The sequence below is a fragment of the Symphalangus syndactylus genome, chromosome 6, assembly GCF_028878055.3.
Source record: "Symphalangus syndactylus isolate Jambi chromosome 6, NHGRI_mSymSyn1-v2.1_pri, whole genome shotgun sequence".
Lineage (NCBI taxonomy): Eukaryota > Metazoa > Chordata > Mammalia > Primates > Hylobatidae > Symphalangus > Symphalangus syndactylus.
Window position 1 is genome coordinate 13,468,744 of NC_072428.2, and position 24,077 is coordinate 13,492,820.

The window sequence follows — 24,077 nt, forward strand, 5'->3', positions numbered from 1 at the left end:
CATTTTATTTAACTCAAAATACAGAAAATATTAATTCAATGTGGTCTGTACAAATCATTGAGATAGTTTCTTTTTTTTTTTTTTTTTTAACTAAGTCTTGGAAATCGGCATTTTACACTGACAGCTTATTTAGTCATATTTCAGGGGCTTAATAGCCGCATGTGGCTACCGTACTGGTCAGCACAGGTCTAAGCTAGAGGTCTAGGTCTGGAGACCAAAAGCATTGGCATCACCTGGGAGCTTTTTTAGACCTGCACATTCTCGGCTCTTCTCCCTCTCCCCCCGCAACCTGCTGAATCAGACTACATTTTAACAATGGCCTCAGGTGACTGGTATACATATTAAAGTTTGAGAACCACTTCCCTCTAGCGAACCAACAGGCAGGCTGGCGACAAGCTTGGCTGCCAGCTTCTTGCTAGATATGTCATTTTAGGTCTTTCAAGATTGCCCTCTGTGTGTGTTATTTAAGGTTGGTATGCTTTTGGTTTTCTCCTTGGGAAAAGAAGGATGAGAATATTGTTTAACCACTTCTCTACACAAGTGTATGCAGGAGAGCAATTGCTAAGTGTTTAAACACCACGCTATGGAAATATAGAAACAACCACAGCATTGGTGTTTTTTTTTCTTCATTCCAGGAACAGCTTTTCTTAAAGGCCTGAAGACTGAACATTCATTTCATTAAAAATATATGGCTTATTTGCTTTTTGCCTGGTACTCTGATAGTCTCTGGGTATGGAAATGTAACCATTGGGCAGTGTGCAATATAGTGAGATATTATTGGCAGGTTAACAATTAAAATACAGGATAATGGGGGTGTATGAATGCATATGTACAGGAGCGAGCAACCAACCAGGTGAAAAAAAGGCTTGGAGCTCAGGTGCTGGTTCAGGCAGAATAATAAGTGAAAAGGTGAAGTTGGCTGGGCGCGGTGGCTCACGCCTGTAATCCCAGCACTTTGGGAGGCCGAGGTGGGTGGATCACTGAGGTCAGGAGTTCAAGACCGGCCTGGCCAAGATGGTGAAACCCCGTCTCTACTAAAAATACAAAAATTAGCCGGGCGTGGTGTCGGGCGCCTGTAATTCCAGCTACTTGGGAGGCTGAGGCAGAGAATTGCTTGAACACAGGAGGCAGGGATTGCAGTGAGCCGAGATCACACCACTGCACTCCAGCCTAAGCAACAGAGCGAGAATCCGTCTCAAGAAAAGAAAAGGCGAAGTCAGTGGCATGTTGTAAGAGTTTCTTGGAGTTTAGACATAGGCAATAGGGAGTGTTTCAGAATTTTAAAATAGAGAAGTGGCAAATGATGGAATCCCTTTTGTCTCAGCATCTTATTTTTGGGGCGTAGAGGTCAACCCTATTTCTTGTGTATAAAGCTGACATCATAATCATCATCTAACATTTCTTGAGTGTTTAATACATCCTGGGTCCTGTACATGCATAGTTCCTATTAATCGTCACAACTTACCAAGCTCTGGCTAGTTAAGTAAGTTGGCCAAGATCATATTGCTAAGTGGTAGAGCTCAGGTTTGGACTCAGATCCACCTGACTGTAGATCTGAGAGCCTGAGAATGAATGAAGGTTAGTGAGGAATTTGAGAAAGGCCCCAGCATCACATATTTTGCTATCAGCAATTTCTTTGACCTTCACAAGTTAACTTCTAAAGAGGTGGAATTATAGCTTCCATAGCTTTATTATACCACCTATTTTCTGTAATGATAACTCTTATCTTTTGGGATCCTGTATTAGTTTTCTAATGCTGTGTAACAATTGCCACAAACTTAGCGTAACACATTATCTGACAGTTTCCTTGGGGAAAGAGTCTTCTGCTGTGGTGTGACTGAGTTCTCTGCTCAGTGTCACAAGGCTCATATCAAGGCTGCAATCTCATCTGAGGCTTGGGGGTCCTCAGTCAAGCTCATTCTTCAAGTCCTTGGCAGAATTCAATTTATTGCCAATGTAGGACTGAGGGCTCCATTTTCTTACTGGCTGCTGATTGTGGCCATTAACACTGAGACTACCCACAGTCTTCTGCCATGTGGCTCTCAAAATGGCAGTTATTCCTTGAAGGCAAGCAGGAGAATATTTCCACTGCTGAAATCTCTTGAATTCCTCCATCTCTAAGCCTAGACTTAAAGGGCTTATGTGAGTTGATAAGGTCTATCTGAATAATATCCCTTTTTATTCAACTGATTAGTAACTTTAATGTCGTCTGCAAAAATTTTGTTTGCCATATAACGTTATCTTAGTCCATTTTGTGTTGTTATAACAGAATACCTAAAGCTGGGCAATTCATAAAGAAAAGAGGTTTAATTGGCTTATGATTCTGGTGGCTGAAAAGTCCAAGATTGGGCAGCTGCATCTGGTAAGGGCCTCACGCTGCTTCCACTTAGGGAGGAAAGCAGAAGGGGAGTGGGTGTGCATAGAGATCACATGTTGAGAAAAGCAGCAAGAGAGACAAATCAAGAAAGCCAAACTCTTTAACAGCCCACACTCGAGAACTAATTCATTCCTGAGAGAGCAAGAACTCACCTCCCCCCCACCACCGTGAGGGCATTAATCTGTTCATGACAGATCCACCCCCATGACCCAGAAAGTGTCCACTAAGCCCCATCTCCCAACACTGCCACATTGGGTACCAAATTTCAACATGAGTTTTGGCGGCCCTAACCACATCCAAACCTATAATCACAGGAGTGATATCGTATTCACGTTTTACCCACATAGTCAAGTTAGGAAATTTCCCCCTTTTCTACTCTATTAAGGTGAAATGGACAAAATTGTATATATTTAGTGTACAACATGATGTTTTAATATATGTAGGGGAGATTTTATGAGGGCAAGGACCATTGGGGATCATCTTAGAATTTTGCCTACCACAGATCCTGACTGCCAAGTACCATTCTTCCAGTCTTTCACTGAACTGTTTTATCACAGACTAATTTAGACATACTTTTGCTCCTGTTCCCTGCCTAAAATCCTTTCCTCATGCTGCTTTCTCAAATCTATTTAAGATACAGTTGAAATCCTAGCCTGCAAAAATGTCTGTCAACTTGTTTGCCACCTCTGAATTCTGTAGCAGTAATATGACAATACTATGCTGCTTTGTGATATTATTTTATAAACTTTGAACAGCCAAACTCTTGAGTGGTTCTTGCAAAAGTTCTTAGTCCTAATCTGGTGAGGCAGAACACTCAAACAATAAGTCAGGCAAAGCAAAGTTATTGCAAAGCAAAGTTTTTACAAATAGGCAGCAAAGATACACAGAAATGGAGGGTCCATGGTTAGCTGATCCCATGGCTCAGGAAAGCTGTCCAGGGCAGATGGAGCCTCATCTGCACATACCCCATGTTGCAGCACAGATGAGGGACTCCAAAAACACTTTGAGTTTTATACCCTGGGTATAACTGAGATTGCTGAGTACAAGTGTTGCAGAACATCCTGTTTTAGGAAAAATGAGGACGCAGCCCAGGTTGTTCTGGAAGCTTCCTCATCTCAGGATGTTGCGTTCTCAGTACATTCTGCCTGAAAATTGCAAGCAAGAGGGGGAAGAGCTGGCATGGCCAAGGCCATCCAGGGACCTGTCATCTTGCAATTCTTTAATTACCTACACTAGCAACTGAAGGCAGGAAGCATTTCCTATACTAACATTTTTATCTTCCTTGGAGCTTCTGTACAAAATAGTTTGTTGACTCAGTTTTTTAGCTCCCCCAAATGTAGCATTCCCATTTTGTGTGAATAAAACAAAAATCTTAACCTAAATAAAATTGTTCCTACTAATTTTCTACATCCAGATCACTTGTCACCATTCTTTTATTCTGTTGTTCTAAGATCTGATGTTTCTTTTTTCCTTATACTTTTCCTCTTAGATGAAACTTACAGAAATACAGGATGGCAGTTGACAAAATTGCTGATACCTCAAATTGTGATTCAATTCTTAGTTCAACGAATGATAGGCAAGTCCCTAACTGCATGTAATTTAGTCTTTGAACATATTTTAGCAAATAGGTCTTTTATTTACTATTATTATAAATCATAGAAGTCTTGAAGTTATGAATTAGAATTCATTCTGTTGACAGAATGAATGGAATGATCCTTCTGGATTAACGTCCTCCCTTGGGCCACCTTACCTGAAAATTGCAAAGGATTTACATACTGCCTATTCCTTAGAGAAAATATTTAAGATACAAATACACCTAGGGAGGAGGGTAACACTCCAGCTTACATTCTGTTATCTTTTGCTTTGTAATAAAACCAACATAAGTCTTAGAGGTTTAAATTTTAAGCCTTAAAACACGATTTATTATTTTTCAGTTTGTCAGACTCAGCTGGGTGGTTCTTCTGCTACTCCTGGTGTTGGCTGGGGTCACTCTTAAGGCTGCATTCAGCTAGGAGCTCAGCTGAGGCTGAAATGTTCCAAACTGGCTCCAACATGTCTGGTGCTTTAGTTGGAGTGGTTGAAATGGCTGGGGGTAGCTGGGCCTCTCTCAGACAAGGTAGTTACATAGACTTCTTACAGGGTGGCTCAGGGTGCTGAAAGAGTAAAAGGAAGCTGCTAGGCTTTCAGAGGGTCAGGCCCCAGAAGTGGTAAAGCATCACTTCTGCATTCTCCTGGTTAAGGAAAGTAACAAGCTTAGCCCAAATTCAAGTGTGGATGGACACAGATTCATCTTGATAGGAGAAACAGCATGTTTGAGTAGGAATGGAAGGAATTATTGGCATCCTACTATATATAATTCTTTTTTTTTTGAGAGAGTCTCACTTTATTGGCAGGCTGGAGTGCAGTGGCACAATCTTGGCTCACTGCAACCTCCGCCTCTCAGATTCAAGCAATTCTCCTACCTCAGCCGCCCTAGTAGCTGGAACTACAAGTGCACGCCACCACGCCTGGCTAAATTTTTTATTTTTAGTAGAGACGGGGTTTCACCATGTTGGTCAGGATGGTCTCGATCTCTTGACCATGTGATCCGCCTGCCTCGGCCTCCCAAAGTGCTGGGACTACAGGGGGTGAGCCACTGCGCCCGGCCATAATTAAGTCTTTAAGAGTAATTTTGAATTGGTCGGAAGCAGGGTGGAGGGGAACAGGTTGATAAGGAGCCTGGTTATAGCAAGAAGGGCTTTACATGTGTAACTCTTCAACATCAATATGCATGGCGAGTGAAAAGGATTTTTAAAACGGAGGCAGAGGATACCTGATATAGTAATTTCATTTAGAAATAATTTTTCGGCCGGGCGTGGTGGCTCATGCCTGTAATCCCAGCACTTTGGGAGGCCGAGGTGGGCGGATCACGAGGTCAGGAGATTGAGACCATCCTGGCTAACATGATGAAAGCCCATCTCTACTAAAAATACAAAAAATTAGCTGGGCGAGGTGGCGGGCACCTGTAGTCCCAGCTACGCAGGAGGCTGAGCAGGAGAATGGCGGGAACCCCAGGGGGCGGAGGCTGCAGTGAGCCAAGATCATGCCACTGCACTCTAGCCTGGGCGACAGCAAGACTCCGTCTCAAAAAAAAAAAAAAAAAATCATTTGTCAAATAGATCAGGCAGTCTGAAGTATGAGGGCTACCATGGATGAAACCAAGGATTCAAACTCACAGTGACACCAGGGCTGCTCTGAGGATAGCAAGACAGTCATCTTAGGTTTTTATTGGTATGTTAGATTTCCTATTAGTTTAAGCTTTAGTTTCAATCAAGCTGATTACAATGCTCTCCTGCTGTTTTTTACCCACCTACTGAGGAAGCACATAATAGGTAGTCCTGTAACCAACTTGAGAGGAAAGGTGTCCCAAGGAGGGTCAAATTTACTCAGACCTGAATCAGCCAGATAAATGGGCAGAATCAAGGAACCATGATTTTCCAGAGGAAAAATCCCTGGTGTCAGAAAGAGTATGGTGTTAACTTTCAGTTACTGAAAGCAGTTGACTATTGTAATAGAGGATGAACTTAGGACTTCTGAGGTCAAGGTTGGGAATCTAAGAACTCTGAGATAGCCCATTCTCTAACACAGCTTGGCACATTCTTAAAAGCTAAGTGTCCTGCACATTTTGTTGCCTCGATCTCAAATGCTTTTCCTTGAGGTCTTCACGAGGCTGGCTTGGTATCATTATCCAGGTCTCAGCTCAAATTAATCACTCAGAGGCTTTTTTCTGACTATTCTATCTATACTAGCTGAAGCACATTAGAATGCTTCAGTACCCTTATAGCACTTACTACTCTGGTACAGGCTTGTTTGTCAGGATCTGCGTAAAAGAATGTAAACTCCATGAGTTTGCCTGTTTTGTTCACCACTATATCCCCTAGGCTTAAAACAGTGCCTTCAACTTATTATGAGTTGAAAGCTTACTATGTACAAAACACTGTTCTGGATGCTTGGGATTATGAATGAACAACATGCAAAAATCTTTACTTTTGTGGCATTTTAGCCACATTATATTCTAGCAGTAGAGGACAGAGTAAACAACATACAAGTTGGTAAAACTGGAGAGCATATAGTAGGGTAAGTGGGTCTGGAGTCTTGGTGGGGTGGAAAGGGGCATTGCAGTATTAGATAGGATTGAGAAGGTTAGCTTCGAGGATTTGAAAAAGGAGTTAGATGTGTGGATATAAGGAATACTGACTAGAGGGGGTAGCTAGCTAATGCAAGGGCTGTAAGGCAGGAGGATGTCTTTGGCCTGCATGAAGCTAACTGGCTGCGGCAGAGTGATCAAGGGGAAGAATAGCAGCTGAGGTCAGAATTAAAAGCCATGGTAATGTTTTTGATTACTATTCTGAAACAGGGAGCCAGTGAACAATTTCTGGCAGAAAAGTAGATGTCTCTTTGCTGCTGTGTTTCAAGCAGATTGTAGAGAGTTAAGTGTAACAGCAGGGAGATCAATTAGGAGGTTATTACGAAACTCTAGGCAAGAAATAATGGCGATATAAATTTGGCATTCCTTAGCATATAGTATTTAAAGCTATAGGCCTGGAAGGCCGGGAATGGTGGCTCATGCCTGTAATCCCAACACTTTGGGAGGCCGAGGCTGGTGGATCACCTGAGGTCTGGAGTTCGAGACCAGCCTCGCCAACATGGTGAAGCCCCGTCTCTGCTAAAAATACAAAAAATTAGCTGGGCGTGGTGGCAGACACTTATAATCCCAGCTACTCAGGAGGCTGAGGCAGGAGAATCGCTTGAACCTGGGAGGCAGAGGTTGCGGTGAGCCAAGATCACGCCATTGCACTCCAGCCTAGGCAACAAGAGCGAAACTGTCTCAAAAAAAAAAAAAAGCCGTAGGCCTAGATGTGATCACCAAGGGAATTTAGTTACCTTATCCTGATCCACTTGAACCCCAGCTTTCAAACACTCACAACCAACCTTAGTGGTACTTCAGGAATACTTTCATAAAGCCTGGCAGTTAAATTACTAAGTTCCAACTTGCTTTGCACATTATCTGAAGATAGAAATGATTTATTTAATGATGATTTGGCAATTATCTGATGTTTTGCTTTGATAAAAAAAACCAAATCCTTTTTTTCAGAAGATTAGCTCCTAAAAATAAATTCAAATCAGAACTTTCAAGGATCAAAATTAAAGATGATTTACAAAATTATATCAACACTGAACTGCTTATGGGCCGGGGGCAATGTCTCACGCCTATAATCCCAGCACTTTGGGAGGCCGAGGCGGGTGGATCACATGGTCAGATTGAGACCATCCTGGCTAACACGGTGAAATCCTGTCTCTACTAAAAATACAAAAAATTAGGCTCTTGCCTGTAATCCCAGCACTTTGGGAGGCCGAGGTGGGTGGATCATGAGGTCAGGAGATCGAGACCATCCTGGCTAACACGGTGAAACCCCGTCTCTACTAAAAATACAAAAAAAAAAAAAAAATTAGCCAGGCGTGGTGGCGGGCGCTTGTAGTCCCAGCTACTCGGGAGACTGAGGCAGGAGAATGGCATGAACCTGGGAGGCGGAGCTTGCAGTGAGCCGAGATCGCGCCACTGCACTCCAGCCTGGGCGACAGAGCAAGGCTCCGTCTCAAAAAAAAAAAAAAAAAGACTGAACTCCTTGATAGCAGAGAGCAGTTCTTGTCCATCTTTATATTTTCAGCCTATTGGCACAGTAGAAGCAATCAATGTGTTAATAAATATCCAAGAATCTGAAGTTACCATAATCATAACAAATCAAGACACAAAACAAAATTACAAAAGGAAATTTATTTCAAAAGCATAAGGGGACATTTACATTTAAACAAGATGATAAACAGGTGTCTTGCAAAAGAAAAAAATCCATGGCATTAAGTTTTTCATTCAAATTTGGAAGCAAAAATAACCTAAGTTGTGCACTATTGCCTTAGGAAAGGGAAGGGGAAGGGTGAGGGATGAGGGAACAGTCAACTCAGTATCAAACATGAGAAAGTAAAGTCACTTCTGCTCAGTTTTGAGTTTACAAATATGCTTATAAAAAGTGGTAAAATTATATTTAATGTTCAAATTTATTTAGCTGTAGTCTCAATATAATTTCTGTACTTGAAATGTCTTTGGGCCACTGGCTGATCTGTCTCTGAGGTCCAGATTAGCTGGTCAGTTTTCAAATGGCAATTTTATATTCCTTTGTTCAGATTCCAGGGGAGTTTAGGTTCAGCTCATGGTCTTTTGGAATGTTTAGAGATTATTGCCACCACTCCATAGCCAAGCTGACCAACTTTTGCTCACTTGTATCATTCTAGCCTTTCAGAACTATTTTCCCCATACACATGTGCAGTAATTCTAATAAAGGAGTTTTGCTTCTTCTGCAGTGTAGAGGTGATGGTAATGAAGACACCTGCATTGGAATCACAAACTATTCCTCAAAAAAATACATCAGACTACTAGAAATGTCATTCAGGCAGCTGATTTGAATAGCAAACTTGGGGAGGGAAGATTAACTGTGAAACAAAAATATACGAAACATTCAAATGCAGAACAAAGGGTCTATGCTACTAAAAATGCCCATGACATTAAACACTCCACAAACCCCCCATCTGTTGTTTTAACCTAAAAATTCTATAGGCTAACTTATACAATAATTTTGATTAATAACCTGAGAAGTTAAAATCTTGAAAGTGGCAAAAGCAAACCAAGAGAGCATCCCTTACTTATTGGTACCATGTTATCAAGTCACTTTTTCTGGGTAGCCCTGGTTATTAAATCTCCAAATTCTAAATTATACTATCTCTTCCTGTAGAAACCTATATGTACATCAGATTCAGTATTTTGGTTGTTATTTGGTTGTTATATACCAATAGCAATTCCAATTTATCTTTGAAAATGCAGCCTTTATTTTTAGTTTTAAATAACAATAATCACATAAGTGCAACTGACTTAGAATCCCTTGCTACTGGGAGTAAAAACCTAAATAACAAGTTAATAACGGATTCAGCCTCAAAAGGATAATCACTGTGTCAGACTACCCGTTCCTGGAATTTAAAAAGTGATTTATGTTGTGTAGTCAAGTCTCACAGCATGCATATATATATATACACACACACACACACACATATGCTTATGTATGTATGTATATTATACATACACATTTCTATTCAAATAGTAAGATTCCATATTCAAAAGTTTGTATCACAATATATGGAAAAGAATTAAGTAAGCGGTGCAAAGCAACTTACTTTCTCCTAAAAATGTAATGTCATTCCTATATTTTAAGAAGACTATGTATTTTGCTTTTATGACACTAGGTAGGAATGCTGCACCACTGCCCAGCAGCTTTATTAAACAATTAAAACAAAATGTTAAGATTGACCATTACTCTTCTCCATATATTGGGCAAAAAACTAAGAGGGAAGAGGAAAATCAGTAACCTTTCAAAACTGATGATCTTTATCAGCAGAACTAGACTGAATTTCATTACATTTTAGAATGAACAGCTCTCAACAAATTATCAAGATGTTTAAAAGATTCACAATTTGAAGTCTGAATAATGATATTGCAAAAACAAGTCAAAACTGCAGACAAAGCATCCAAAAATATCACTGTGGTTTTACCTTGGACACAACCATGGTCTGTTACAAAAGTAGGTCATACATACAAAGGTATAAAGAACATTAAGTTTTTAGCTGAAGGCAGCAGTCTGTTTAAAGGGACATCCCCGGCAATCCAATGAGTAGTAGAATTTAAGTATATTAAGCTCATGACAATGCTGAAGAATGCTGACGTCTTATTCAGTAGAGTCTTCCCCGACTACGATTTCCTCGTGTGCCCCAACCTCGGCCACCTCTACTTCCCCTGAAGGCTCCTCTCTGCTCTACGAAAAAGCGAAGAAGGGTTTAGGTCTTGCTTAGGATTTCATGGTACAGCAAACGCAGAAGAAATGTAGCTCATAACTCTAAATACAGCAGTAGGCCCTATAAGAACAGAACTAATATTCTGCTATTCAATCTACAAATTTAGCCTGTACATAAAACAAGAACAACATATATACTGAAGCACGTAAGGCAAGGTACCAACTACATTCATGGTAGTTGCTTAATTAAATGTATCCCAGTAACAAAGTTGTTTCAAGGTGATATTATGATAACTACACTTTTTTTGGAGGGTCTTGCTGTGTTGCTCAGGCTGGAGTGCAGTGGTGCGTTCACAGTTCACCATAACATTGAACTTCTGGACTAGAGTGATCTTTCTACCTCAGACTCCCCGGTAGCTAGGGCTACAGATGCACACCACCATGTCTGGCTTTTTTTTTTTTGTAGAGACAGGGTCTCATTATATTGCCAGGCTGATCTCAAACTGCGGGCCTCAGGGGATCGTCCTGCCTCAGTGCTGGGACTACAGGTGTGAGCCACCGTGCCCAGCCCGTACACTTTTTAAAAAACTTAATTCTTCAAATCCACAAATAATAATTCTACATATTCGTGGGGTAGAATACTTTGATACAAAGAATATATAGTTATCAGCTCAGGGTAACAAGCATATCCATCATCTCAAACACCTATAATTTCTTTGTGTTGAGAACATTCAATATTCTCCTATTTTAAAGTATATATTAACTATAGTCATGCTATAGTGGTACACAACACTAGGGCTTATTCCTATGTTATTTTGCATTCTCCCACAGATCTCTCCCTATCCCTTCCTTCCCCCTATCTTCTCAGCCTCTAGTATGCGCTGTCCTACTTTTTACTTCTATAGGATTAACTTTTTAAAACTTCCACGAGTGAGAACATGCAATTTAATTTTCCATAGCTGGCTTATTTCACCTACTATAAAGTCCTCCTGTTCCTTCCATGTTGCTGCAAATGAAAGGACATTCTTTTTTTATGGCTGTATAGTATCCCATTGTGTATAATACCACATCTTATCTATTCATCTGTTGATGTACCTGTTAATTCTGGGTTGATTCCATGTCTTGGCTAATGAATAGTGCTACAATAAACATGGGGGTGCCAATGTCTGACTTTTAATCATATGTAAATGAGATGAACTATCTTCATTGAACTTCCAAACTTCCTCATTGTGGTTTTGATGTGCATTACCCTGATGCTTAGTGTTTAGAATTTTTTCATACATTTATTGGCCATTTGTACGTCGTCTTTTGAGATATGTCTGTTCAGGTGATTTGCCCATTTTTAATCTAGATTTGTTTTGCTATTAAGATGTCTGAATAGCTTCTATATTCTGAATATTAATCCTCTGTTGGATGAGTAGTTTACAAATGTTTTCTCCCATTCTGTAAGTTGTCTTTTCACTGTTGATGGTTTCCTCTGCTGCACAGAAGCTTTTTAATTTGATATGATCCCATTGGTTTATGTTTTTGTTGCCTGTGCTTTTAGGTCTTAGTCATGAAATCTTTTCCCAGACCAATGTTCTGAAGTGCTTCTTCTGTTTTCTCTTATGGTAGTTTTATTGTTTTAGGTCTTACATTTAGGTCTTTGATCCATTTTGAGTTGATTTTTGTACAGGGTGGGAGGTGGGGATCTAGTTTCATTCTTCTGCATAGGGATACCCAGTTTTCTCAGCACCATTTATTGAAGAGACTGACCCTTTTTTTTTGTCCCTCCAATGAGTGTTCTTGCCACCTTTGTAAAAAATCAGTTGGCTGTAGATATGTGGATTAATTTCTGGTTCTCTGTTCTGTTCCATTGGTCTGTATCTATTTTTATGCTGGTATCATGCTGTTTTGGTTATTACATCTTTGATTTATATTTTGAGATCTGGTAGTGTGATAACTCCAGCTTTGTTCTTTTTGCTCAGGATTGCTTTGGCTATTTGGGGTCTTGTGGTTCCATATAAATTTTAAGAATTTTTTTTGGTGGCAATTTCTGTGAAGAATGTCATTGTTATTTTGATAGAAGTTGTATTGAATCTGGAGATCACTTTGGGTAGCATGGTCATTTAAAATGTATTAATTCCTCTAATCCATGAGTATGGAGTGTCTTTCAATTTGTTTGTATCTCCGTCAATTTCTTTCATCAGTGTTTTGTAGTTTTCCTTGTACAGAAATATTTTACCTTCTTGGTTAATTTATTCCTAGATTTTTTTCACAGCTATTATAAATGGGATTGCCTTGGTTTCTTTTTCAGCTAGTTCACTGTTCATGCATAGAAATGCTACTGATTTTTGTATATTAATTTTGTACCTTCTAACTTTTCTAAATTTATCAGTTCTATGAGTTTTTTGGTAGTCTTTAGTTTTTTATATATATATATAAAAAACATCATGTCATCTGCATAGAGAACAATTTGACTTCTCCTTTCTAGTTTGGATGCCCTTTCTTTCTTTCTCTTGTCTACCTGCTCTGGTTATGACTTCCATAACAACTTCTTAGTTCTTTATTTGTTGTCTATCATTACTAAAGGTAACTCATATAACTATGAAAAATATCTTAAATTATCAATAATCAATTTCAAAAATCAGGTTAGACTACAAAATGTCCCTCTGAATGCAATAAATATGCAATTTTTGTTTTGATCACAGTATTTCACGCAACTGGACTCACACAAATGTAGATCTAAATGCTGAGTTTTTTTCACTGCTTTATCAGCTACATAAGCTTCTCAGAGTACAGCCAAAAAGGTTCTGTGTGTGTATGTGCATCTGAGTGTGTTTCAGCTACTAATCTAAACTAAGCATAGCTTTTGCTGAAAAATCAAGTCACTTGTGATGTACAGAACAAGAGTCTCTGATCCATTAGTCAGTCACTTTTATAGCCACAGAGAAATAGTCCTCAAAGGTGTTGTCCCGTGAAGAAAACTGATTGAAGTTATCAGCAAGGCTGGACTTTTAATCATATGTAAATGAGATCAAATCTCTTCATTAACTTCTAAACTTCCTCATTATAGCAATCTTGTTAGCAACAATAGAGAGAGCTTGGTTTTGCTGTTTTTGATCCACAATCTTGGAGGCTTGAAAAATACCTTTTCAGTCAATTTTGCAATCAATTTTTTTGCCATTATGTCTTATTAGGGTGATGTCTTGATGTCTTTTTTGACCCCCCTTTCTGCAGAAAGAAAAGTAATTCAATTCTGAGACAGGAAACTCACTGGACCTTTCCCCAGTTTGGCTAATATTTATCTGTATAATAGAATGGGTCTGATTCAAAGTCACCTTCTTATGCCATGACACATTTTTACAAGTTGATTAGTATGCAAACCATTTGAAAATGAAATCATTGTGTTTATTATCCTAGTGAACACATTCAGAAAATCAGAGGTGGTTTCTCTGAGGGAAAGATGCTCCCAGAGACAGATGCAGTAACTATGGGAACATTAAGGTAGTGCAGTAGCCTTTTGTGGGCCATGACTTCTGCATTTTTGACTGTTTAGACTTAGAGCCATCTATGCAGATGCCTGCACATTTCACCCTACCATACTCATTATTCACACCAACACACTTAACACTGTCATAGATACCATTATTAGCCTTAAGCTAAAAGACTATTACAATCCACTCTTTCAATTTTAATATGAATTCGGGTTACACTCTATTCGGCTGTACCTAATGAGGAAATTAAATACACTGTATGAAGGTACTATTTGACGTGGTTATCTTTTCTATATTGGCTAATACTTTTTTTTTTTTTTTTTACCTCCAATTGATACAGCCATTTCTATAGTACAGAGATGCACCAAATTTTCTTCTTTTTGAAGAGCTTAATCCTAAAAAAAAATTCTGCATTTTCTGATCTTTTCAATAGTTTCAAGCTTACATTTTTTTTTTTTTAATTCACTGCTCCCAGTTTAAATTAAACTTTAAGGCTTATTTTTATATTCCAAAAAGTAAAGAACACAAGTCACAAAATGTAGAACATTTAGTACTTTTAGGTTACTGGGGGAACTTTGTGCACTGGAAGGAAAACTAAACGTGGGTAAATGTTTATGAATGCACTGGGAAGTTGAACTAATTTGTGAGAACCAATACCCTGTTTGTATAGCAAAAAACAGAGACATTGGTTAGTAAAGCAATAAATTTGGATACTGAGAACTGCTTTCATTTCAATAGGTGAAATAAAGTCAAGCAAATGCTTCAAATTTTGTTGTGAGAATACCTATGACCTGATCACATTAAATTCTCAAATGTAAAATAATTGCAGAAATTCACTGTTCTTTCTAGTAAGAAGAATCAGATTTTAGTTTGCTTTTGCATGTTTGCTTTGCCCTTCTGTTATTTTGAAGACTGGGAATAACTGAAGTTGTGACTCGTGGATTTTTGTCTTGAGTAAAACTTTGCTTATGTTTTTCACATTGACAGTTCTTTTGTTTCTTTTTAAAAAACATTGTATACAATCTAAAGTGTTAGATTTTTCACGTTCTTTTTCCACATGCATTATATCACCTGATTCTCACTATTGAGCAGGCAATGAGTTTCACACAATAGAATCCTCATGTAAAATCAAATTGACTTGCCCAATAAAAAGGAGTACATACAATTCTTGTATTGCCATAGCTATTGATTACGTTCATTAAAGCCATTCTCTCAGTATCTGAGATAACTGATTTTAAGAACAGTACTGTTAGACACGTTAAATCATACAAGTGACAGAGAACAACATATGATTCAACCAAGTAACAGAGAATCCTTTCCCCTTACAAAATACTTTCACAAATATTGTTATTAGAAGGCTGTAAGAGCTGTTACCTCATTTTTCAGATAAGAGGCAAGGAGATGCACATTTACATACTGTTATGTAAGTAAGAGAGTTCAGTGATCATCCTTAAAGTAAAGTTGTCTCAGAGTCTGGAGGGGAAGGGTTCATTTCAGTCTAAAATTGGCTTTCTATAATCTGTTTGTTCAGACATTAGAAGAATTCAACTGTTATAGAAGTAATTTAATGTTACAATTATCTCACCTTGGAAACAAAATTACAGATATTATATGGTTCAGAATCTTTTTTTTATTTTAAGAGACAAGGTCTTGCTTGGTCACCCAGCTGGAGTGCAGTGGCACCATCATAGCTTACAGCAGCTTTGGCCTCCTGGGCTTCAGCGATCCTCCTGCCTCTTGCCTCCTGAGTAGCTGGGACTATAAGTGCGTGCCACCATACCCAGCTAATTTTTTAAATTTTTTTGTAGAAATGGGGTCTTGCTTTGTTTCCCAGGCTGGCCTCGAACTCTTGGGCTCAAGTGATCCTCCCACCTCGGCCTCCCAAAGTGTTGGGTTTACAGGTGTGAGCTACCACGCCTGCCTAAACTTTGTCTTCTTTTTTTTTTTGAGACGGAGTCTTGCTCTGTCGCCCAGGCTGGAGTGAAGTAGCCTGATCTCCTCTCACTGCAAGCTCCACCTCCCGGGTTCACGCCATTCTCTGGCCTCAGCCTCCCAAGTAGCTGGGACTACAGGCTCCCGCCACCACACACGGCTAATTTTTTGTATTTTTAGTAGAGAGGGGGTTTCACCCTGTTAGCCAGGATGGTCTCGATCTCCTGACCTGGTGATCCACCCGCCTCAGCCTCCCAAAGTGCTGGGATTACAGGCTTGAGCCACCGCGCCTGGCCTAAACTTTGTCTTCTTAAGCAAGGTAAGGAATTGACCTGATATTTCTCTCCATTCTTTTAAAAAAAAAGATCCATGAGGAAATAAGCCAATGAGAGATAAACTTTACTTTTGATTCAACAGCCGTGGGAGAGGATGGACTGGTATGAAGCTCTCCTGGCTCTAATGGCTAAAGGGGAATAGGAAGCACTGATAGGAAGATTGCATTCTGGGCAGAGGGAGAGACTGCAATAGAACTCATCTTCCTTGCTAGATGATGCCTGAACAGCTGACTCCACTTCTGTGACTTCTTTTTAACTAGCTACAGAAGATGGGAGTATAGGCAGCAGGCTGACAATGTCCAAGAAAGAGCATTTATACTATCTCTCAGAAGCTATACCCATCCCTGAGGGAGAATGCACAGAATGCCTTGCCTTGAAGCTGCAACTAGGAAAGCATGGAAAGAATGGTTCTGTGAATTTATTTTGTTTCTGTTGGTTCCTCTGAATACAAGAGGCATATTTTTCTTTCTTTTTTTTTTTTTTTTGAGACGGAGTCTCGCTCTGTTGCCCAGGCTGGAGTGCAGTGGCGCAATCTCGGCTTACTGCAAGCTCCACCTCCTGGGTTCATGCCATTCTCCTGCCTCAGCCTCTCCGAGTAGCTCGGACTACAGGCGCCCGCCACCACGCCTGGCTAATTTTTTGTATTTTTAGTAGAGACGGGGTTTCACCGTGGTCTCCATCTCCTGACCTCGTGATCTGCCCGCCTCGGCCTCCCAAAGTGCTGGGATTACAAGCGTGAGCCACCGCGCCCAGCCATATTTTTCTTTAAGTGCTTACTAGTTAATGTTGCATACTCAATACAGTCAGCCCAGAAGGGTGAATGAGAGAGGAATGGGATAAATCATTTCCTCAACAGCCCTAGTTCTCCAAGCTAATTCAGAAAAGTCATTGGCTAGAACCATGACACTGTATATAATAACAAATTAAAATAAAGTATAACACAATTTCTGCCTAATCTCTCATATTCCTTATACCCAAACGGAAACGCTCACCATAATTAAAGTTGCCCAAATTGCTGCTATATTTCCCACTGGGAGGGTTATAAATCTGCCTGGCATCTCTTTTTGGTCCTGCTGAAGATTTCTTGGGTGGTGAACCTGAAGTTGTATCTTCACTGGCTCTCTTTTGCCTGTAACAATAGGAAGAACAGCAATTTAAAAACATTCTATTATGCCAAAAGCTATCAATACATTTATAATTTAGCATATCAGTTAGGAAAGACATCCTAAAGAGGATAATCTCATCAGAAAAAAGGAATTAACATTTGATGTCATCAAATTAACCACAGTTTGGTTATGCAGACAATGTCAGAAGGCATTTACAAGGCTTTAAAATAATCTGAAATATGTAGCTTCACAGACTTACATGCAAGTGACTCACTTTACAAAACCTGTCAGAAAAAAATCTAGTTTTGCTACAAGAATACAAGTAAGGCTGAAGGTTCCAGGGTTGCCTCCCACCAGTTTATTTTTACAAATATTGAAATTAGATTTTACATTTTAAGTCATACTTCTAATAGTCATATTTAAACATGCTATTATGAATCATTTAACACTGCACCCTTTTGAACAGTAAATGTAACTCGTATTAAGTTTTGATAACACTCAAATCTCTTTTAAATATATTTCTTACCCAATCTCAACCTTTTGTACAGGTTTCCAGGATAGTGTTACTGTGCTCTTATAAGAAGGAGGAATGTGGAAGAGATCCTGGAGAGACAAAAATCAGGCAAGAATTCTCATGTATTTGTTGGTGGCAGGGAGTGGTGGTGAGGGTAGGAAACGAAGACAGATCTTAAAGATTATATTTAGGAGACAGAGCTTACTGCAACAGAAAATTAAACAGGAACAATTTTGTTTACAAATCACATCTATTACCTCATTAACATAATTTTGTGCACATAACAAACTGTAGGGTAGCTAATTTTTTTCTAAATGTCAGTATACATTTCAGGATAAAAGACATCAATATTTATCCACTTTAATAAACAAAGTCAGCAAATAGGTTTTGTTTTGGTTTGTTTTTGCAGATGCAGTCACCATGGTGCTTTAAGGAAAATACAATGGTGCAATCTGCATGTGCTTTTGCAAATTTTTAAGTGGTTCAAAATTAGAAAAAAATCTAAAGCTTTACTGCCAGCACCATAGGAAAAGTAAAAACAAACAAACAAAAAACCACTAAAGCTCTGGCTAATCATGTTTGCCCTGCCCTATGAAATATCTATAAATTATTAATAAGGCAAAAAAAACCGTGTAAGATTTAAATACTGAGTGATCAAAGTGGTAGGAATGCAAATGTTTGCTGAATGTGTTAAAATAACCTGGAATTCAAATAATCTAACCTGATAATATCCTCACAACTGAATAAATCGCTAAACACATTTATTCTTAGTAATACTCTTACCAGCTTTACCTTGATTTTTTGTATACAGGTAAAATTCAATAAAAGTAAACTTTTCTCCCAGTTAAAATGAGTATACTAGTAAAAAATCATCCCTGGTATATAAACTTAAGTCCAGCGTACTATATAAATGTAGGGAATTGGCCAACACAACATGCTGTGAATAAAAAATGCTTGAGGTTTCTAACTGGAGTGATTTCGCGTATTATAATAAATGTTAACTGAAAAAGGGACCACATGAAGAGGAAAGGGCAAATCTTCAATTATAAACATGTTAAATCTCAGACAACGACAGGAAAATGATGTATAGTTTGGGGATTCATTAAAATAAAAATGAAGTTGTGAAATTAGATGAGTCTGCCTGGTAGGTAAAGATTACAAGAAATGTCAAGGATGGATTAAAACATACCTATGTTCTCCCTAAAACAAAAAATGTATCATGTCACATACTTTTACCCAACTTAAAAACATTTCAAGATTTTCAGGTAAGGCACTTGTGACATTATGTGATATATACAGTTTGCCCACTGTGTCCATGGTTCCTGCATCTGTGGATTCAAGCAACTGTGGATGGAAAACATTCCGAAAAAAATTGCATAAAATTCTAAAAAAGCAAAACTTGAATTTACTATGTTGAATCCTTGAGAATGAAGTGATGTGTAGGCACTGTATTAGGTATGTAAAAATAAAATTTCAGGTTCTCCCAAATTTATTACACCAAGGGGAAAAGTTAACTCCTGGAAACTGACTCACAACATGGCTGTTTTCTTCTCTGACGCATGACCATTGCCTTCCTGACCTTTGTGTTGAGATTGCATGAACCAGAGTCTACTCTTTACTTAAACCTAGACTAAATGAGGGAGATAGAGACCACTGTGACTCTTACCTCTTTACAATAAAATGTTAATCCTCTTAGAGTGTAATCAATAGTAGCCAATCATATATCTATCTGTTAATCAATAGTAGCCAGTCATGTATCTATCTGTATTAATGTAGTAATAGTAGACAGTCATATATCTATCTGTATTAATGTAATCAATAGTAGCCAGTCATATATCTATCTGTTAACCTTTGTATGGAAAATGTCATTCTTTTTAGCACCTCAGTTTGTGCCTGTATCAGTTTTTGCCCATATAAACAATCCTCATTTTTCCCCATACCAGGAGCACTGACCAGCATTCTTTGGTGTAATTCTGCTCCCCAGATGGCCAATCTCACACTTTGTACCTAAATAAACTCTTTTAATTGGACCCTGAGACTTTTAATTATTTTAGGTTGATAAGTATGATAAGTAATCTAGAGATGCTTTAAAGTATAGGGGAGGGTTTGTGTAGGTTATATGCAAATACTATGCCATTTAATAAGGGTTAATCTGAGGGTTTTGGTATCCATGGGGGTCCTGCAACCAATCCACCTTGGATACAGAAGGCCTGTATTGACTGCATTTTGGTTTTTGTCCATGATTCCTGGCTCATAGCTCCAATAATTCTTGAAATTTCCTATGTGACTACAGCAATATGAATATCTTTTGCTAAAACATTTGGCCCTTTGTTACTGTCTCCTGAAAAGCTCCAGAGCAATAAAGGTGAAAGACAATCTTTTATTTTGAACAAGCATCTTTCAACCACACCTGAGTTTATATTAATGAGGTGATGTTTGGAAAGGCTCTAGTTAACCACAGGATAGGGGAGCTGACTGCCTGGGGAACCAACCACATACTTACAGGGTTGGAACTCAGTCCAACCCCACCTCCAGGGAGGAGAGAGGGGCTGATTTAACACCAATAAAGGTTTATCTATCACTGATGGCCAATGATTTAATCAATCATGCCTATGTAATGGAGCCTCCATAAAAACTGAAAAGGACTCTGTGTGTGTGTGTGTGTGTGTGTGTGTGTGTGTGTATGACAGTGAGGGGGGCTGGGTGTTCCAGGATGGAATATGAACAAGAACACACCCATGTGCTGGGAGAGTAGTACACCCCATCTCCATAGGGATGGAAACTCCTGCACTCAGGACTCTTCAAGACCTCTCCCTATGTATCTCTTCATCTGGCTGTTCATATGTATCCTTTATAATAAGCCAGTAAACATAAGTAAGTGTTCCCCTGAGTTGTATAAGCTGCTTTAGCAATTTAACCAAACCTAAGGTTTGGTTAAATTATAGCCCATTTATAGCCAGCCAATCAGAAGCATGGGTAAAACAACTTGGAGCTTGCAACTGTCATCAGAAGTGGTCTTGTGGGACTGGGCCTTCAATATGTGGAATCTGATGCTACCTCTAGGTAGATAGTGTCAGGACTGAATTGGAGGACACCCAGCTAGTATCCACTGCAGAACTATTTACTTACTTGATGTATGGGGAATAACCTCCACCCATCTGGTGTTAGAAGTGCATTGTGAGAGTACAGCAGGAGAAACTGACTTTATTCCTATATTCACAGAGCGCTCTACACACAGGTTGCTGACCCTATTCATCTCTCTTTCCCCTATACTTTCCTTTAGATAACTTACAGATTCCTGAAAAGAACATTTTCTCATCTGCATGCAGGTAATAAGCATTTGCTAAGTTTAAAATGTTCATAACACATTGTATCTTCAACAGACTTGTATCAGCGGTTCAAATACAGTCAAATCTCACATTTTTATATATGATTTACTATGCGAAATAATTAATTTATATTTAAGATTTGTAATAAATGGAAGCTATTGGAAACATTTCCTTAGGAGATTAGTATAATATTCTTACCTCTTCTGTGTTTAATGCCTTTTCACTTTTCTACTTGGCACTATGATACTCCTTCCTCAACATCTAATCACTGCTGCTTTTTCTCAAATGCTTCCCTCTCTCTTCTGATACAAACTGCAGCTGACCCTTGTACAACCTGAATTTGGACTACATGGTCTCACTTATACGCAGATTCTTTCCAATAAAAGTTACACCTAGTGTGCCTGCCTCTCCTTCCACCTCTTTTGCCTGCTACCCCTGAGACAAGACCAACCCCTCCTCCTTCTCCACCTACTAAATGTGAAGACATCTAGGATGAAGACCTTTGTGATAATCCACTTCCATTTAATAAATATATTTTCTCTTCTTTATAATAAAACATTTTTTCCCGAAGCTTTATTGTAATACAGTACATAATGCATATAAAAAACATGTTAATTAACTGTTTATGTTATTGGTAAGGCTTCTTGTCCACAGCAGGCTATTCGTAGTTTTTTAAAATGATTTTTTATAAAGCCAAATTTAGCACTGAGGTGGGGGTTGTATACCAATTTTGGTGATGCTAATGTTAGTAAGTTCTGATAACCCACTACCATTGTACCAGCCAGTGGTTAAGTTTTGGGGGAGTCAAACGGTATACATGGGGTCGGTATCCTTAAGCCCTTCATTGTTCAAGGGTCAACTATAATTATTCCATATCATTTTTACATTAGCTTTAAGGCATACTAGTACCAATTTTTGTTACTGGCAGGCTACTGCTCTAGGTATTACAAATACTGTTTCTTTTTCCCATCTGGCACAATACAATTAAGCTGTAATTGTATTGTATAATATAATACAAGTGATGGCTACTTTGTGATTTTTTTCTGGTTCTCTCAGGTTATTATTTTGTTTAGGCTAGCAGATACTTGGGAAGGGTAAACAGAATGGAAAAGTAATTATGGCTTAATGGAAAGGTATACCCTAGCCTACAGTACAGAAAGCTCTCAATTTATTACAGTCAAGTTTATAAAAAAACAAACACAGAAAAACATTTCATTGTGCTACATACCACATGTCCACTCTTTTTTTTTTTTTTTTTTGAGACAGAGTCTCGCTTTGTCGCCCAGGCTGGAGTGCAGTGGCGCAATCTCGGCTCACTGCAAGCTCCGCCTCCTGGGTTCACGCCATTCTCCTGCCTCAGCCTCTCCGAGTAGCTGGGACTACAGGCGCCCGCCACCACGCCCAGCTAATTTTTTTGTATTTTTAGTAGAGATGGGGTTTCACCATGGTCTCGATCTCCTGACCTCATGATCCACCCACCTCAGCCTCCCAAAGTGCTGGGATTACAAGCGTGAGCCACCGCGCCCGGCCATGTCCATTCTTAAGAGTAAGCAAAACAGGGATTTACTGGCCATTCAAAAGAACCCAACAGCTAATTAAGACCACTAGAACTTAAGTTGCTGAAATTTCTGAGACTATATCTATCTGTTTCAATGCTTTGAGCCGGAAGTTTGGATGCCTCCTTTGTTGGAAGTATCTTATGCAAAACTTTTAAATAAATAAATATATGATTTTATGGTAACTGCAGATATGTCACTTGGTATTATAGACTTACCTTGATTAAAACATTGATATTGTTTGTTATTTTCAATGCAACGACTTTAATCTTGTTCTGCAAAGGGAAAGGAAAATTAAGACAAACTGCCAATAACTTCTATCAGGCATAATCCACATTCTGTCATAGAACTAGAGTAATTACACTTCTCTATCAGAATCACTTCTACAGTCTTTACAGAATTCCTTGGTTTAAATCTATAGATAATGCGTATTCCTATTGCTTGACTCTAAACCAATCTAGATGTAGCAAAGAAAACAAATAATCTGTGTTCCCTTGACAGGTTAGAATGTAGCCAAAAAATGAGTAAGGTCACATGCACATAGAAGTTGTTTTAAAATAAATCAGTTTAAGTTATAGGAACACAATAAAAATCTAAAATATTTCATTAGGACTGGGATGAAGGCTGTTAAATTAGGTGAGATAAGGGAAAATGAAAAACTCCCCACATAAGTCTATATAGTTTGGTATGGAACTAGCAGTTTATGAAATGTGAGCCAGTATTCTTACCTCTTCTGTTTTTAAGGCCTCACCCGTTTTACCCTGGAGAGCTAAGCGAAGTTGTCTGATATAAACTTGCAGGCCCCGTGCAAAGTACTGCAGCCTAAATGAAAACATATTTGTTAATTAGCAATTCATCACTTCAATTTTGTTTTTAAAGTCAATCTTATACTATAGAAAAATGATCCTAAGTGCAGAAACAGTTACATGACCAATAAATTAAAGAACAGAATTTTAAGTTGCTTGTTTCTGATCAAGAGCTTCATCAAGTATCAAACTTCTGCCTTACCACACAGTAGAGGACAGTAACAGGTAACACATGGCTCAAGCATTTCAAAATTTAAGATGTGAATTTGTTAATGGAACAATTCAATAAGCAGTGTCTTTGTGAAAACTACTTATATTGACTTCTCCAGTGCTGCTTCTCCAGTAACACTAAGATATTATTAATAACAGCAGCTACAGTTTACCAATACCTACTATTTGCCAGGCACCATGCTAAAAGCTGTACATTCACTGTCTTATTAAATTCCTACAACTCTATGAGGTAGGTACTATTATCATTTAACAACTGAGAAAAATTTGGGGGAGCTAAGAGAGGTTAGGGTACCTGCCCCAAGATCATAAAACAAGTAGAAAGAGCTAGAGTCCTTTACCCCCCATGGATTTGTTAAGTCATTTCTGTCTTTTTAATTTTTTTTAAATTTTACTTTTACTGTTTTTTTTTTTAAGAGACATGATCTGATCACCCAGACAGGAGTGCGGAGGCATGACTGCAGCTGACCATAACCTTGAGCTCCTGGGCTCAAGTGAGCCTCCCATCTCAGTGTTGCAAGTAGCTGGGACTACTGGTGTGTCA

The 24,077-nt window shown here is 38.8% G+C and overlaps 1 protein-coding gene across 6 annotated transcripts in view; it reads right to left on the reverse strand.

Annotated features, from left to right (window-relative positions):
• Positions 1-4,270: 4,270 nt before the first annotated feature.
• The window catches only part of API5 (apoptosis inhibitor 5), a 37,372-nt gene continuing 17,565 nt past the window's right edge, over positions 4,271-24,077 (reverse strand). For 3 of the 6 annotated variants that reach the window (XM_055281873.2, XM_055281875.2, XM_055281876.2), the window contains 5 exons: positions 23,228-23,321; positions 22,718-22,774; positions 17,627-17,703; positions 16,987-17,123; positions 8,178-10,267 (listed from right to left, as the gene is read on the reverse strand). In XM_055281873.2, the coding sequence (XP_055137848.1) occupies positions 10,245-10,267; positions 16,987-17,123; positions 17,627-17,703; positions 22,718-22,774; positions 23,228-23,321 (388 nt within the window). In that variant the 3' untranslated portion in view covers positions 8,178-10,244. Of the gene's footprint in view, positions 4,531-8,177; positions 10,273-16,986; positions 17,124-17,626; positions 17,704-22,717; positions 22,775-23,227; positions 23,322-24,077 lie in introns of those variants that run through there. The other 3 variants (XM_055281872.2, XM_063641846.1, XM_055281874.2) reach the window with 2 other exon arrangements.